General features: G+C 39.1%; 1 protein-coding gene across 3 annotated transcripts in view; it reads right to left on the reverse strand.

The window, feature by feature from the left end:
- LOC110453480 (leucine-rich repeat serine/threonine-protein kinase 2-like) overlaps positions 1 to 16796 on the reverse strand; it is a 69701-nt gene that overhangs the window by 47626 nt on the left and 5279 nt on the right. For all 3 annotated transcript variants that reach the window (XM_021502453.1, XM_021502445.1, XM_021502437.1), the window contains exons 4-14: positions 15768 to 15888; positions 11908 to 12008; positions 11192 to 11311; positions 9652 to 9751; positions 7526 to 7621; positions 7069 to 7230; positions 6005 to 6325; positions 3951 to 4157; positions 3422 to 3519; positions 1640 to 1760; positions 240 to 433 (exon numbers count right to left, since the gene is read on the reverse strand). In XM_021502453.1, coding sequence (XP_021358128.1) covers positions 240 to 433; positions 1640 to 1760; positions 3422 to 3519; positions 3951 to 4157; positions 6005 to 6325; positions 7069 to 7230; positions 7526 to 7621; positions 9652 to 9751; positions 11192 to 11311; positions 11908 to 12008; positions 15768 to 15888 — 1641 coding nt within the window. The remainder of the gene's footprint in view (positions 1 to 239; positions 434 to 1639; positions 1761 to 3421; positions 3520 to 3950; positions 4158 to 6004; positions 6326 to 7068; positions 7231 to 7525; positions 7622 to 9651; positions 9752 to 11191; positions 11312 to 11907; positions 12009 to 15767; positions 15889 to 16796) is intronic.

A 16796-nucleotide genomic window follows, 5' to 3' on the forward strand; every position in this document is an offset into this window, starting at 1 on the left:
CTGATACATGTATACCTGAGTGTTTATATCAACTGATACATGTATACCTGAGTGTTTATATCAACTGATACATGTATACCTGAGTGTTTATATCAACTGATACATGTATACCTGAGTGTTTATATCACCTGATACATGTATACCTGAGTGTCTATAACACCTGATACATGTATACATGAGTGTTTTTATACATTTATTACCTGATGTACATGAATGTCTACCTACCCCTAACTAATTACCTGGAACATTTTGTCGGGAAGGCTTGTGATCTTGTTGTCATGTATGAAGAGCTTGGTGAGACAACTGAAGCTTTGAGCAAGGTCTGGAAATATGCTCACCAGTGAATCAAGGGAGGTAAGAGCATTACAGGATAGGTCAAATAGGGAAGGCTGTAACAGGGCCTGGTCAGGGCTCGTCACCCTCCTCTCCTGGTCTAAATATATATATATATATTTTAATTATATAGGTAAATTATATTTTTTCAGGCAGAATAATTCAATATATAATTTTCATGACAGCAATAACCTCTCATTTTTACACCAACATAATGAGTTGCACAATAGCATTGCTTTGAGACAGTATATGTTTAATGTGTATTAGGCCAAAACATGGGTACTGTGGAATCGGAACATAATACGCTCACCATACATTCAATGAGCAGTTGTCTGTATGGTTGAACATAAGGGGCCATAGCTCCATAAATTACGGTTGGACAACGATGGTTACCAAACTTGTCTGAGCCATCATGATAATGAACCTTTCTATTAAGTTTGAAGCTAATCCGTTGAAACTTACTTGTGATATTGAGCGGACACTGTTTTGGCAATTAAATAAAGGGCCATAACTCTGTTTATTAAATTCCAATAATTATGGTTATCAAACTTGTCTGAGCTATCATGATAATGAACTTTCCTATGAAGTTTTAAGTTAATTCCTTGAAAATACTTGAGATATCGACCAGACACTGTTCGTGCGCGCCTACACACCCGCCCGCGTGATAACATATTACGTCCCGTCATTCCAATAAAAGTATAAAAACCTGTATGTGTTTCAGGTATCCTGACCTTCCCTAGATTTCCCTGCCTACCCTAGAAAATTGATCACTTATTTGTATCTACGCTTAATTTATTAGCCTGGCAATGCTCACAGCCACTCAAGATATCAAAATGCACGTTCTTCTTGTTAAAGGAGTTAGATCCTATTCTCGACAAATTAATGCATGGCCATTGTCATGTGTATCAATGCATTGTAAAATTTGATACAAAGCATAATATTGATTCAGGAAAATAAAAAATAAATAAATTAAATTAAAATGATTTGCCTACCAACCTACCCTCTTTTTTCAGGCATGTTACCAAATGAATTATGTTTCTGACCTGGTGTTAAAATAGGTCTTTTAAACTATTACCAAAGCATTAGATGTAATGAATGGAATCTAAAAGTGATATACAGAGCAGAATTAGCTCATTCACCCCTGAAATTTCAAAATGAACTATTCCAACCTTTGAATTGGAGGAGTTCAAATGTGTCTTCAGGGGTGAATGAGTTAAGGAGATATGCACAGCTCCACGGACTATATATATGGGTGTTAATGTAACCATGGTAACCAAGGACTGTACAAAGCACTGAGAGTGAATACCTGATGACATGGAGTCCACACTACTGATCGGTGACCTCGTCACATGTCCCTCACTGTTACGCCTCCTGTGTCCTCGTAACTTGAGGTCTCCTTCGATCCCTAGAGCAGGTACGGAGAGTCTCTGTAATCATTTACACAGAATATTTTAAAGAACAGAACACAGACAAATCACAAAGATATAATAATAATTATACTTTGAGGTTCTTATATACTGCTTTATCACAACCTAGTTTGTAGTTCATCTCAAAGCGGTTCGCAAATTATTATCCGTGGTAAACTGGTATATGTATCTAATCTGTCATAATCTCTTCTCTCCTAAACCTCTCATTCTTCTTTGTAGGTCTATAGAATATCAATAATGTTACAGGTTCAGCAAATTGTATATATATATATATATATTCTATTCAAATTGAAATAATTCCGTGCATATGGCACTTTGATATGTTACCTAGAAGGAACTCTAAAAATGTGTATTATATGGACAAACGAGCAGCTGATGTGAAAAGAATGTGTAGCTAGTGCATGCCATGCAGTAGTTTAAGTTTAAGTGGTTTGAAAATATTCATACTTTGAATGAACCTTTTGTATCATTCAAAATATACTCTCCTCATCTTTATGATCTCTTCTGTCTTCCAAAACTCTCTCTTTTTTTCCTTTTTTATCTATGTTCCTTGTCTTAATACAATTATTTTGATTGGCATATGTCACTATCACTATCAGTGTAATATTATAGTTGAGGAGAGGGCTTCTATAAATTGTTATAACTTGTGCCCAATCCATTTGATTATATCAATAAAATATGTTTAAATAAAAAAACTCATTACAGCCGAGTAGACTGGAACAAGCGGAGTAAAGTATCTTGCTCAAAGTAACAATACAGTGCCATGTCGGGACTCGAACCCGCAACCCTTCGGTCACGAGCCCAGCTTCCTCCCACTAGACTACTGTGCCTCCATCATACAACTGTTTGCATTGCTATGAATTGTTGAAACATTACAATTGATCCTCGATACATTTTTTAAGGGTTGTAAAGTTTATTCTAGTGAACTGGTTGAAAAAAACATCCATAAGTAATAATTTACAAAGCAGTGTACAAAATAAATGTAGTAACCTGTACTTATTGTACAGTATTACTCACTTTGTGTGTACTCGTGTGTTACATCACCACTGTGTGTGTACATGTACTTGTGTGTTATGTCAGCACTTTGTGTGTACTTGTGTGTTATGTCAGCACTTTGTGTGTACTTGTGTGTTACATCACCACTATGTGTGTACATGTACTTGTGTGTTATGTCAGCACTTTGTGTGTACTTGTGTGTTATATGTCTCCTTTATGTGTGTACATGTACTTGTGTGTTATGTCACCACTTTGTGTGTACTTGTGTGTTGTGTCACTACAATGTTTGGGTTGTATAAAATTCGGTCACCATACTGATGTTTTTGGTCAACTATCTTCCACTTTCAACCACAAGATACAGCAATAAATACCCAGTACATTAGTGACTTTTATCTTATCTATACATGTATGACATTTGTCTGCTCCAGGCGCTAGATAATACATCATTGGCCAGTTATATAGTATGTGATCATAAAATTACCCTCAGTGTACTGTGTATCAGCTTCAACACATGGCAGAGATTGTGTAATCAGCATCAAAATGAGCAGTCAAAAAAGAATGATAATATAATGAACTTTAAATATATTCGGACCATAATTATAAATTATAAGAGCATGCAGATAACAAAGATGAGATTTAACAATAAATATTTATATCACCAATACCCTTCCGTGCTGATCCTTCCTGTTGTTGTAACTCGTTGCACAGCTCTCAAACTTGGGCAGAGATGGAGAAAGGTTTTGTTTCTTACGCTTCCATTCACCTGTTAAATAAAAGTCTATTGTCATATTTGTCCAATATAACAACTATTTAAATTTGTCTGATTTTGATTAAAACTTCTCAGCTACTTATTATTGTATCGTTTGGTAGAAATCTTTCAAACTTTAAACATGTATAAAAAAAATCTAAACATTTTCTTCAGGTTGGTAAGTAAGAATTGTGAAAAGATTCATGTAGCACAACCAATAAGTGTTATTATGTGACGTTTCGATGACTAGTATGGTATGTACTCTGCCACCTTCATCAGACAAATGACCAGTGAAGCATATGTACACAAAGGTGTAAAATGTGTGCAAGTTGACACCAAACCGATGTTGATTCAGCTATGCTGCGTATGGGGAATCAGATCTAGATCTTATCATGTATACCGTTACATTGATTACATATTCATTTTTTCCTATGATAATGGGATACCTTTGTAGCCGAGTCTCACTGAAGTAGCCTCCTTCTCGGTCTGTCGCAGTCGCGGGTCGGACGGACTGTAAGGTACATTCGCTCCTGTCAGTGTTGTCGTCTTCCATTCGTCAACGTCGCTGTAACTCGCCTCAAATACAGGTACATTGATATCTTCTGGAGACGTGGGACCAAGTTCAAACACAGGCCGATCTTCATTAGGACTACCTGTACATCAATATAAACTTATTTTATCAACAATAATTTGCGACTTAATTGGAAGCCATCCTCATATTTTATAAGTCTCAAAACTATACATGCAAAAGTTTTGACCAAAGAAAACCTAAATCTTCAATTTGGGTTAAATCTTTCAAATACATCTTGAAAAGAGATAACAAACTTTATCACTCCAAATCCTAAATGGCTGCCTGGTGGCCATCTTGCTTTTCCAATCAATTCAAAACTAAACATGCACAACTTATATATTAGTAGAATGGGGAACCAACTTGATACAAACCAATGGAGGATTTCATGATAAATATGTATAACAAATCTTCACATCTTAGTCTGAAATAAAACAAGTACAGACCATCGGATAATGGTGGCGTAATGATGCATTGCTTGACAATTATTGCGAATAAAAAGGCATAACTCTTACATGTCACTTGTCTCTTATTATGTTAAATATAATGAAAACACATCATCTGAGTCTGTACATTCCAGTACACCCACCTATCTGACGTTGCTGTGGAGGTATAACTTAGGCCAAATAAAATATAGGTGTGTTTCCTGTTTCGGTTCCAATAAAAAAAGGGTAGGTAGCTATGTATAGGTAGGGAAAACATTTTGTTTTTATTCTTTTTCTGGTGGAGAAAATCTCCTGATTACTGGAATGTTGAAAATATGTTATTGTTTTAATGAGGAATGAATGGAATCAAATATATAATTCTTTATTCATGTAAACAAATACACAAATGAAAAAATCCCTGCATTCCTAGTTTTTGTGTTGAACAGGTAGGTCCAAGTGACAGATTGAAGTAAATTATTATTTGACCCACCTAGTAAATGTTTATGGAATAACCAACGTAATTTCAAGGTCATTGATGTTTTCAATTTGTTTACCAGTGTTATTTTGTGTAGCTAATGCTATGACTGTGGTATTTTCATTTTTTTAACATCAAATAATATTATTAATCAGGAGACAAGGTAGTCTAGTCGTAAGACATCGGGCTCGTGACCGAAGGGTTGCGGGTTCCAGTCACATCATGGCACTGTGTTGTATGTTTGAGCAAGATCCTTTACGCTGCTTGAATTGTTCCAGTCTACTCAGCTGTAAATGAGTATGTGGTTGGGCAGTGCTTGAATTGTTGAATGCTAGCTGTGAGTGCCGAAATGGCAGCACCGGCTGTATGCTCCCCAGGGAGTTGAAAAAGATGTTGGCTGGTTGCAAAGGCCCTATAACCACAAATAATAATGTGTAAACCGCTTTGAGACGACCTACGAACTAGGTTGTAATAAAGCGGTATACAAGAACCTCCAATTAATCATTATTATTAATAAAATTGTAATCAGGCCTTTTTGTTTGGGGTTGAAGGTACATGTACTTGTAACATCTAAGTACATTTGAAGAATGGACTTTATATAATTGAATTAAAGTAATTGTTCATCAACAAGTGTTTAAATGAATATTATGATAAGGCACTAAGAATTACAATTACATAATGACAAGCAAAATGTATTAGGGTCGGCTTGAAAAAAAAGGGTCTGTCGGGAAACGGGAAACACAGCTATATCTTTATTTGGCCTTATTTATTTCTTGTTTTATTGAGTTTTGATTGTTTGCACTTGGCGACTGCCCCAAGTAGCTAGGCCTCGACCACACGACGAGGTGGAAGGTTAAATGCTTTTACAAGTCGATGACAGTGGCCAGGTTTCATTGAATTTGGTTTAATCACAATTCCTTATAATCTAACATACAGTAGTGAAAAGCTGGGTGATACCCTGAAGGAAACAATTCTCTCCCTCAGCCAGTCTAACCTACAAGTAAGCCAGTCTAAAGTAAGAAATATTCGTACAGTCATCCAGTGTGATGTGGGGAAATCCTGCCAACGTCTTTGGTCGTTGTTTTTGTGTTGGGTGAGTTGGGGTGTGAGGGGCTGTGGACAAAGTCTTTGGTCGCTGTCTCTGTGAGGAGACAGACTCTGGGCTGGGCGACCCGTGACTGTTGGACGGAGACGGTATCAGACTATTGTAACTGGTCACAGGAGATAGCGCATTAGAGGAGGAGAAAGAGAAAGGTATCGGAATGCCTTCCCCCTTCTGATGCTTCAGTGTAGAGCTCCTTCCTTCATACGAAACCTGGCGCACCACCGGAACACTTTGTTGGAAATTGTTTTCTGAAAAAGAAAATGACAATACAATGTCACTTCACTTTATGCATATATTTCAACAATTATTTCAGCTCAACAGACACAATATCGGTTATCCAAACATAATGTTGCCACCAGCACTCACTCGTTCTTTTAGTTTTTATATTTGTTTTTTTAGCTTGACAATATTTTATAAACATCAACTGAAATTCACTCTAGCAAGCTATGTATATATATATATAGACCCAATATCAATGTTAAGGTACCCTCACACTTTATACAAGTCTTTACATTACGTCTGAGGCATCTTGTTTCTTTATGTTCATCAATACATGTTTCAATGCATTAATCCCTGTGACCTTTAAAGTACGTCAAAGTCATCTAAACCGGTACATTATAGCCCTTTATCCTACTAAGCTACAGGAGTTGACTGTAGGCCTTATGGCTCTGCAAACAAAATCTCTTCTTTTTAGAAAAGCAAATTTAGGTTTATTATAATATTTCTGTGATTAAATCTTATTTTATTTCACATAAATATATGACAATTTGAAATAATGAGACGTGGACAATAAATAATTTTACCATTATCTGCCCAAGAGAAAAATTATTGATAGTTATGCCTATCATTATATGTCCATCATCTATTGCCCCTAATAAAAGGTTTCAGATGCTGTCAGTAGCTCTAAGCTTCAGGTCAAAATGGGGCTGGTCTAAAGAAACGGCTTTGTAACAGAAGATTAGATGGAATCAAAATAATACAAACAACCCACTTTTAACAAAACCGTCGCTATGGTGACGACGACGTTCTCCCTTGTAGCGGAAGTATTTGTTGTCGAGTGCTACGTTGTTGTTGGAGGCTGTGAACACAGCTGAGCGTGACACATGTTTCTCCTGGCCTTTCTTTATCTTATTCAGGATGAGCTTCCCACTCTCTGTAACGAAATATTTACAAAACACATCTATGTACAGCATCTCTATCCATACAGTGTATATATACTGTCATTTAAAACATTAGAATTACTTCAGATATCAAGATAAAGGTTCCTGAACTCAACACAAACAAGTGGAGTTGTCAGGGTCAAGGTGATCTGACCGGAGCCGCTACCACCTTATATTACTATAACTGCTCCTTTAACAGTTACCACTCAAATATGAATTTGACATCTAAAGTGAGAAAAGCATCTGTGTATTTCAGGACATGCCTGATGTCTTCTGATCAAGACTTACCAGTAGAGCCAACACCAGTTGGGTTAGACAGAGCCATTACGAACCAGTCAGGGTGGAGCTCTTTGAGGCCCTGGCCAGCCCAAGGCATTATCAAACCTGTAAATGATAACATTACATACAGCTATAATGTATACCAGTGTAATACATACAGGTGTAATACATACAGGTGTAATGCATACAGTTGTAACATAGACAGGTGTAAAACATACAGGTGTAATACTCAAAGGTATAATACATATATGTGTAATACACATACCAGTATTATGTAATACATGCAGGTGTAATAAAAACCAGTGTAAAACATACATGTGTAATACATACAGGTGTAGTACAAACAGGTGTAATACACACAGGTGTAATACATACAGCTGTAACACATACAGATGTGATATATACAGGTGTAATATATACAGGTATAGTACAAACAGGTGTAATACACACAGGTGTAATACAAACAGATGTTATACATACAGAAGTAATTCATACAGGTGTAATACAAACAATCCTTATTGAAGTGTCCCAGTAGTATGACTTACCCTCCCGGTCCATATTGATGTGTCCCAGCAGTATGACTTACCCTCCCTGTCCTTATTGATGTGTCCCAGTAGTATGACTTACCCTCCCTGTCCTTATTGATGTATCCCAGCAGTATGACTTACCCTCCCGGTCCTTATTGATGTGTCCCAGCAGTATGACTTACCCTCCCGGTCCTTATTGATTTGTCCCAGTAGTATGACTTACCCTCCCTGTCCTTATTGATGTATCCCAGCAGTATGACTTACCCTCCTGGTCCTTATTGAAGTGTCCCAGTAGTATGACTTACCCTCTCTGTCCTTATTGATGTGTCACAGCAGTATGACTTACCCTCTGTCCTTATTGATGTGTCCCAGCAGTATGACTGTATCCCAGCAGTATGACTTACCCTCCTGGTCCTTATTGAAGGGTCCCAGTAGTATGACTTACCCTCTCTGTCCTTATTGATGGGTCCCAGCAGTATGACTTACCCTCTCTGTCCTTATTGAAGTGTCCCAGTAGTATGACTTACCCTCCCTGTCCTTATTGATGTGTCCCAGCAGTATGACTGTATCCCAGCAGTATGACTTACCCTCCTGGTCCTTATTGAAGGGTCCCAGTAGTATGACTTACCCTCTCTGTCCTTATTGATGTGTCCCAGTAGTATGACTTACCCTCCCGGTCCTTATTGATGTGTCCCAGTAGTATGACTTGCCCTCCCGGTCCTTATTGATGTGTCCCAGCAGTATGACTTACCCTCTCGGTCCTTATTGAAGTGTCCCAGTAGTATGACTTACCCTCCCTGTCCTTATTGATGTATCCCAGTAGTATGACTTACCCTCCCTGTCCTTATTGAAGTGTCCCAGTAGTATGACTTACCCTCCCTGTCCTTATTGATGTGTCCCAGTAGTATGACTTACCCTCTCTGTCCTTATTGATGTGTCCCAGCAGTATGACTTACCCTCTATGTCCTTATTGATGTGTCCCAGCAGTATGACTTACCCTCTCTGTCCATATTGCTGTGACCCAGTAGTATGACTTACCCTCTCTGTCCTTATTGATGTGTCCCAGTAGTATGACTTACCCTCCCGGTCCTTATTGAAGTGTCCCAGTAGTATGACTTACACTCTCTGTCCTTATTGATGTGTCCCAGCAGTATGACTTACCCTCTCTGTCCTTATTGCTGTGTCCCAGTAGTATGACTTACCCTCTGTCCTTATTGATGTGTCCCAGTAGTATGACTTACCCTCTCTGTCCATATTGATGTATCCCAGCAGTATGACTTACCCTCCCTGTCCTTATTGATGTGTACCAGCAGTATGACTTACCCTCACTGTCCTTATTGATGTGTCCCAGCAGTATGACTTGCCCTCTCTGTCCTTATTGCTGTGTCCCAGTAGTATGACTTCCCCTCTGTCCTTATTGATGTGTCCCAGTAGTATGACTTCCCCTCTCTGTCCATATTGATGTGTCCCAGCAGTATGACTTACCCTCTCTGTTCTTATTGATGTGTCCCAGTAGTATGACTTACCCTCTCTGTCCATATTGATGTGTCCCAGCAGTATGACTTACCCTCCCTGTCCTTATTGATGTGTCCCAGCAGTATGACTTACCCTCTCTGTCCTTATTGATTTGTCCCAGCAGCGCCCCGGTGATCTGATGAGTCGTCTGGTCCAGACTCAGTTTTAGGGGACTCTGTATGTCTGTGATGTGCTGTTAAGTATATAATACATATAGTCATCACAAACATAATGATGAAGTAGAGCAAGAGGCCATACGGGTCTGTAGCACTCACCTGGACTGTTATCAGTAACATAAATCGACTGAACTACTGAGATTTTTCTTTGACCTGTAAGTTGCATGTTTGTCAAGCTTATCCCTTAATTGCAAAATAAAAGTTGTAAAATGCTGAGCAGTAGAAGAAACTGTTGAAGTTTTTCCCAAGCTTGACCATACTGACCTTGATAGAAGGTATGTATTTACAAACAGGTATGTGTACAGGCAGCTATACACTAGCTAAATACCAAGACCATTTTGCATAACTTGGCACTTAACATTTTCAGAGCTTTTTACCCCTAACTGCCTATGTTGAGGACTCACCTTGACAGCAAATCAAGATGACCTTTGATCTAAGTCCAATACATTAAAAAAGATCTTCATAACATCCTAATGTTTTTGGCTGTAGGCCTTAGATAAGGTATTTTTGAATGTGCTCATTTTAGGAAACTATAGCACTTCATCATGGGTAGCTACTGACAACATATATTGACCCCAGGTCTCTACTGACAACACATATTGACACCAGGTTTCTACTGACAACATGTATTGACACCAGGTTTCTAATGACAACATGTATTGACCCTAGGTTTCTACTGACAACATGTATTGACCCTAGGTTTCTGCTGACAACATATATTGACCCCAGGTTTCTACTGACAACATATATTGACCCCAGGTTTCTACTGACAACATATATTGACCCCAGGTTTCTACTGACAACATATATTGACCCCAGGTTTCTACTGACAACATATATTGACCCCAGGTTTCTACTGACAACATATATTGACCCCAGGTTTCTACTGACAACATATATTGACCCCAGGTTTCTACTGACAACATATATTGACCCCAGGTTTCTACTGACAACATATATTGACCCCAGGTTTCTACTGACAACATATATTGACCCCAGGTTTCTACTGACAACATATATTGACCCCAGGTTTCTACTGACAACATATATTGACCCCAGGTTTCTACTGACAACATATATTGACCCCAGGTTTCTACTGACAACATATATTGACCCCAGGTTTCTACTGACAACATATATTGACCCTAGGTTTCTACTGACAACATATATTGACCCCAGGTTTCTACTGACAACACATATTGACCCTGGGTTTCTGAGTTCCTTGAAGAACCTGCTCATCAGATGGAGGGCCATTGGATGGACTCTGCACCATTTAACAAAATTCTTCCCTTCATCAGGTGAGCTAATCACAACAAATTACATACTAGGTCCCCTGGCTTTCCTGTTAACTCATTCACCCCTGAAATATTGAAACCATTGAATTGGAAGAGTTCAAATATGTCTTGAGGGGTGAATGAGTTATTTTTGTAAAGGGTTTCTTGTTACTTGATACTGACCTGTTTCAGTAGGAGTTGGACAAGTTGCTCATCTTGTTTATCCACAGCAATATACAAAGGCGTACAGCCATCTTGGACGAAGTTGACGTCTGCTCCGAGCTCTATCAAACACTCAGCTGCCTGATGATACAACAGCTAATAGTTATATATTTACCATTGTATGGCATTGCCACTATATAAGCCTATGAATGCAAATTGAATGGTGTTCAATACCTAAATGAATGATTGAAGTCATATCCCAGCTCAAAGAGACACTCAGCTGGCTAATTATACAAGTAAGTCAGATAAGTCAATACATACAGGTAAGTTAATACACATACAGGTAAGTCAATACACACAGGTAAGTCAATACATACAGGTAAATTAATACATACAGGTAAGTCAATACATACAGGTAAGTCAATACACACAGGTAAGTCAATACACACAGGTAAGTCAATACACTCAGGTAAGTTAATACATACAGGTAAGTCAATACATACAGGTAAGTCAATACACACAGGTAAGTCAATAAATACAGGTAAGTCAATACACTCAGGTAAGTTAATACATACAAGTAAGTCAATACATACAGGTAAGTCAATACACACAAGTAAGTCAATAAATACAGGTAAGTTAATACATACAGATAAGTCAATACATACAGGTAAATCAATACATACAGGTAAGTCAATACATACAGGTAAGTCAATACATACAGGTAAGTTTATACATACAGGTAGATTTCCAGTATTACATGCAGATAACAACATCTTAGAGCGTAGAACCTGCTCCAGCCCGAGGACGTACAGACACTCACTGGCAAGATCATGGACCTCTGTAACAGTAAACAAAGGTTGTTTATAAATGCACTGATATAAGTTGGGGTCGATAATTAGGTTGGGTCTATAATTTGGTTAAGATATACAGAAATAATGACATTACAAGAGACACAATGGTCCTGCATCGGTCATCTGGTATTAGTCTCAAACTTGAAGCCTTAAAAGTACACTAAAATAAAAGTACATGCAAAACATTAGTATTTATGACTATAAATCATTCAAAGGAACCTTCAGAGCCAGGTGAGCTAAAGAAAAAGTGACTAACCCGGGTCTGTGTTATGGTTCTGCAGACTTCTTACACATGAATGTTAAATTACCAGGGTCATAGTTATGGCGCTGAAGACAACTTTAACAGCTTGTTACTTACGAGGGTCATAGTTATGGCACTGAAGATGACTTTAACAGCTTGTTACTTACGAGGGTCTGAGTTATGGCGTTGTAGATGACTTTAACAGCTTGTTACTTACGAGGGTCATAGTTATGGCACGGAAGATGACTTTAACAGCTTGTTACTTTCGAGGGTCTGAGTTATGGCACTGAAGAGGACTTTAACAGCTTGTTACTTACGAGGGTCTAAGTTATGGCGCTGAAGAGGACTTTAACAGTTTGTTACTTACGAGGGTCTGAGTTATGGCACTGAAAATGACTTTAACAGCTTGTTACTTTCGAGGGTCTGAGTTATGGAGCTGAAGATGACTTTAACAGCATGTTACTTACGAGGGTCTGAATAATGGTGCTGAAGATGACTTTAACAGCATGTTACTTACGAGGGTCTGAATTATGGCGCTGAAGATGACTTTAACACCTTGTTACTTACGAGGGTCTGAGTGATGGCACTGAAGAGGACTTTAAAACCTTGTTACTTACGAGGTTCATAGTTATGGCGCTGAAGATGACTTTAACACCTTGTTACTTACGAGGGTCTGAGTTATGGCACTGAAGAGGACTTAAACAGCTTGTAACTTATGAGGGTCTGAGTTATGGCACTGAAGATGACTTTAACAGCTTGTTACTTACGAGGGTCTGAGTTATGGAGCTGTAGATGACTTTAACAGCTTGTTACTTACGTGGGTTTGAGTTATGGTGCTGAAGAGGACTTTTACAGCTTGTTACTTACGAGGGTCTGAGTTATGGCGCTGTAGATGACTTTAACAACTTGTTACTTACGAGGGTCTGAGTTATGGCACTGAAGAGGACTTTAACAGCTTGTTACTTACGAGGGTCTGAGTTATGGGACTGAAGATGACTTTAACAGCTTGTTACTTACAAGGGTCTGAGTTATGGCACTGAAGAGGACTTTAACAGCTTGCTACTTACGAGGGTCTGAGTTATGGGACTGAAGATGACTGTAACAGCTTGTTACTTACAAGGGTCTGAGTGAAGATGACTTTAACAGCTTGTAACTTACGAGGGTCTGAGTTATGGCGCTAAAGAGGACTTTAACAGCTTGTTACTTTCGAGGGTCTGAGTTATGACACTGAAGATGACTTAAACAGCTTGTTACTTAAGAGGGTCTGAGTTATGGCACTGAAGATGACTTAAACAGCTTGTTACTTAAGAGGGTCTGAGTTATGGCACTGAAGATGACTTTAACAGCTTGTAACTTACGAGGGTCTGAGTTATGGCGCTGTAGATGACTTTAACAGCTTGTTACTTATGAGGGTCTGAGTTATGGCACTGAAGAAGACTTAAACAGCTTGTTACTTACGAGGGTCTGAGTTATGGCGCTAAAGAGGACTTTAACAGCTTGTTACTTTCGAGGGTCTGAGTTATGACACTGAAGATGACTTAAACAGCTTGTTACTTACGAGGGTCTGAGTAATGGGGCTGAAGATGACTTTAACAGCTTGTTACTTACGAGGGTCTGAGTTATGGCGCTAAAGAGGACTTTAACAGCTTGTTACTTTCAAGGGTCTGAGTTATGACACTGAAGATGACTTAAACAGCTTGTTACTTAAGAGGGTCTGAGTTATGGCACTGAAGATGACTTTAACAGCTTGTTACTTGCGAGGGTCTGAGTTATGGCACTGCAGAGGACTTTAACAGCTTGTTACTTACGAGGGTCTGAATAATGGCGCTGAAGATGACTTAAACAGCTTGTTACTTACAAGGGTCTAAGTTATGGCACTGAAGAGGACTTTAACAGCTTGTTACTTATGAGGGTCTGAGTTATGGCGCTGAAAAGGACTTTAACAGCTTGTTACTTACGAGGGTCTGAGTTATGGCACTGATGAGGACTTTCACAGCTTGTTACTTACGAGGGTCTGAGTTATGGCATTGAAGATGACTTTAACAGCTTGTTACTTACGAGGGTCTGAGTAATGGTGCTGAAGATGACTTTAACAGCTTGTTACTTTCGAGGGTCTGAGTTATGGCACTGCAGAGGACTTTAACAGCTTGTTACTTACGAGGGTATGAGCTATGGCACTGAAGAGGACTTTAACAGCTTGTTACTTATGAGGGTCTGAGTTATGGCGCTGAAAAGGACTTTAACAGCTTGTTACTTACGAGGGTCATAGTTATGGCGCTAAAGAGGACTTTAACAGCTTGTTACTTTCGAGGGACTGAGTTATGGCACTGAAGATGACTTTAACAGCTTGTTACTTATGAGGGTCTGAGTTATGGCGCTGAAAAGGACTTTAACAGCTTGTTTCTTACGAGGGTCATAGTTATGGCGCTAAAGAGGACTTTAACAGCTTGTTTCTTTCGAGGGTCTGAGTTATGGCACTGAAGATGACTTAAACAGATTGTTACTTACGAGGGTCTGAGTTATGGCGCTGAAAATGACTTTAACAGCTTGTTACTTACGAGGTTCAGAGTTATGGCGCTGAAGATGACTTTAACAGCTTGTTACTTACAAGGGTCTGAGTTATGGTACTGAAAATGACTTTAACAGCTTGTTACTTACGAGGGGCTGAGTTATGGCACTGAAGATGACTTTAACTACTTGTTACTTACGAGGGTCTGAGTTATGGCGCTGAAAATGACTTTAACAGCTTGTTACTTACGAGGGGCTGAGTTATGGCACTGAAGATGACTTTAACAGCTTGTTACTTTCGAGGGTCTGAGTTATGGCGCTGAAGAGGACTTTAACAGCTTGTTACTTACAAGGGTCTGAGTTATGTCTCTGAAGATGACTTTAACAGCTTGTTACTTACAAGGGTCTGAGTTATGGCACTGAAGCAGACTTAATTACTTACAAGGGTCTCAATTATGGCGCTGAAGATGACTTTAAAAGATTGTTACTTACGAGGGTCATAGTTAGGGCGCTGAAGATGACTTTAACAGATTGAGTTATGGGACTGAAGATGACTTTAACAGCTTGTTACATACGAGGGTCTGAGTTATGGCACTGATGAGGACTTTCACAGCTTGTTACTTCGCTGAAGATGACTTTAACAGCTTGATACTTACGAGGGTCTGAGTTATGGGACTGAAGATGACTTTAACAGCTTGTTACTTACGAGGGTCTGAGTTATGGCACTGAAGAAGACTTAATTACTTACAAGGGTCTGAATTATGGCGCTGAAGATGACTTTAACAGATTGTTACTTACGAGGGTCATAGTTATGGCGCTGAAGATGACTTTAACAGCTTGTTACTTACGAGGGTCTAAGTTATGGCGCTGAAGAGGACTTTAACAGCTTGTTACTTACAAGGGTCTGAGTTATGGCACTGAAGAGGACTTTAACAGCTTGTTACTAACGAGGGTCTGAGTTATAACCTGAATAGGACTTTAACGGCTTGTTACTTACGAGGGTCTGAGTTATGGCGCTGAAGAAGACTGAAGAGAATTTCATGGCACCCTTCCTTGATAAAACTGTCACTCATCCAACGTCCCCCGCCCTCAGACAGGATCTGCATGGCTACACAAGCCTATTGTAATAGAGGATGTTTAGAGTACATAGTACAGGATCTGCATGGCTACACAAGCCTATCGTTATTGAGGATGTTTAGAGTACAGAGTACAGGATATGCAGGGCTACACAAGCCTATTGTAATAGGGGATGTTTAGAGTACAGAGTACAGGATCTCCATGGCACCACCACAATCCTATTGTAATAGAGGATGTTCAGAGTACAGAGTACAGGATCTCCATGGCACCACCACAATCCTATTGTAATAGAGGATGTTCAGAGTACAGAGTACAGGATCTCCATGGCACCACCACAATCCTATTGTAATAGAGGATGTTGAGAGTACAGAGGACAGGATCTGCATGGCTACACAAGCCTCTCGTTATTGAGGATGTTTAGAGTACAGCGTACAGGATATGCATGGCTACAAAAGCCTATCGTTATTGAGGATATGCATGGCTACACAAGCCTATTTTAATAGAGGATGTTTAGAGTACAGAGTCCAGGATATGCATGGCTACACAAGCCTATTGTATTAGAGGATGTTTAGAGTACATAGTACAGGCTCTGCATGGCTACACAAGCCTATCGTTATTGAGGATATGCATGGCTACACAAGCCTATCGTTATTGAGGATGTTGAGAGTACAGAGTACAGGATATTCATGGCTACACAAGCCTATTGTAATAGGGGATGTTTAGAGTACATAGTACAGGCTCTGCATGGCTACACAAGCCTCTCGTTATTGAGGATGTTTAGAGTACAGAGTACAGGATCTGTATGGCTACACAAGCTTGTCACAATTCCGTCTTTGCGTATTGTAGAGTTATCTTCTCTTGTGAGCAGGGATTGATTGTTAAGTCATTGGTTTGTGTGGGAAAATTACGCTGTTTTCTCAAAAAATTATGACATTACTCTCACAAACCA

This window comes from Mizuhopecten yessoensis, unplaced genomic scaffold (genome assembly GCF_002113885.1).
Source record: "Mizuhopecten yessoensis strain PY_sf001 unplaced genomic scaffold, ASM211388v2 scaffold855, whole genome shotgun sequence".
In the NCBI taxonomy this organism is placed as follows: Eukaryota; Metazoa; Mollusca; class Bivalvia; order Pectinida; family Pectinidae; genus Mizuhopecten; species Mizuhopecten yessoensis.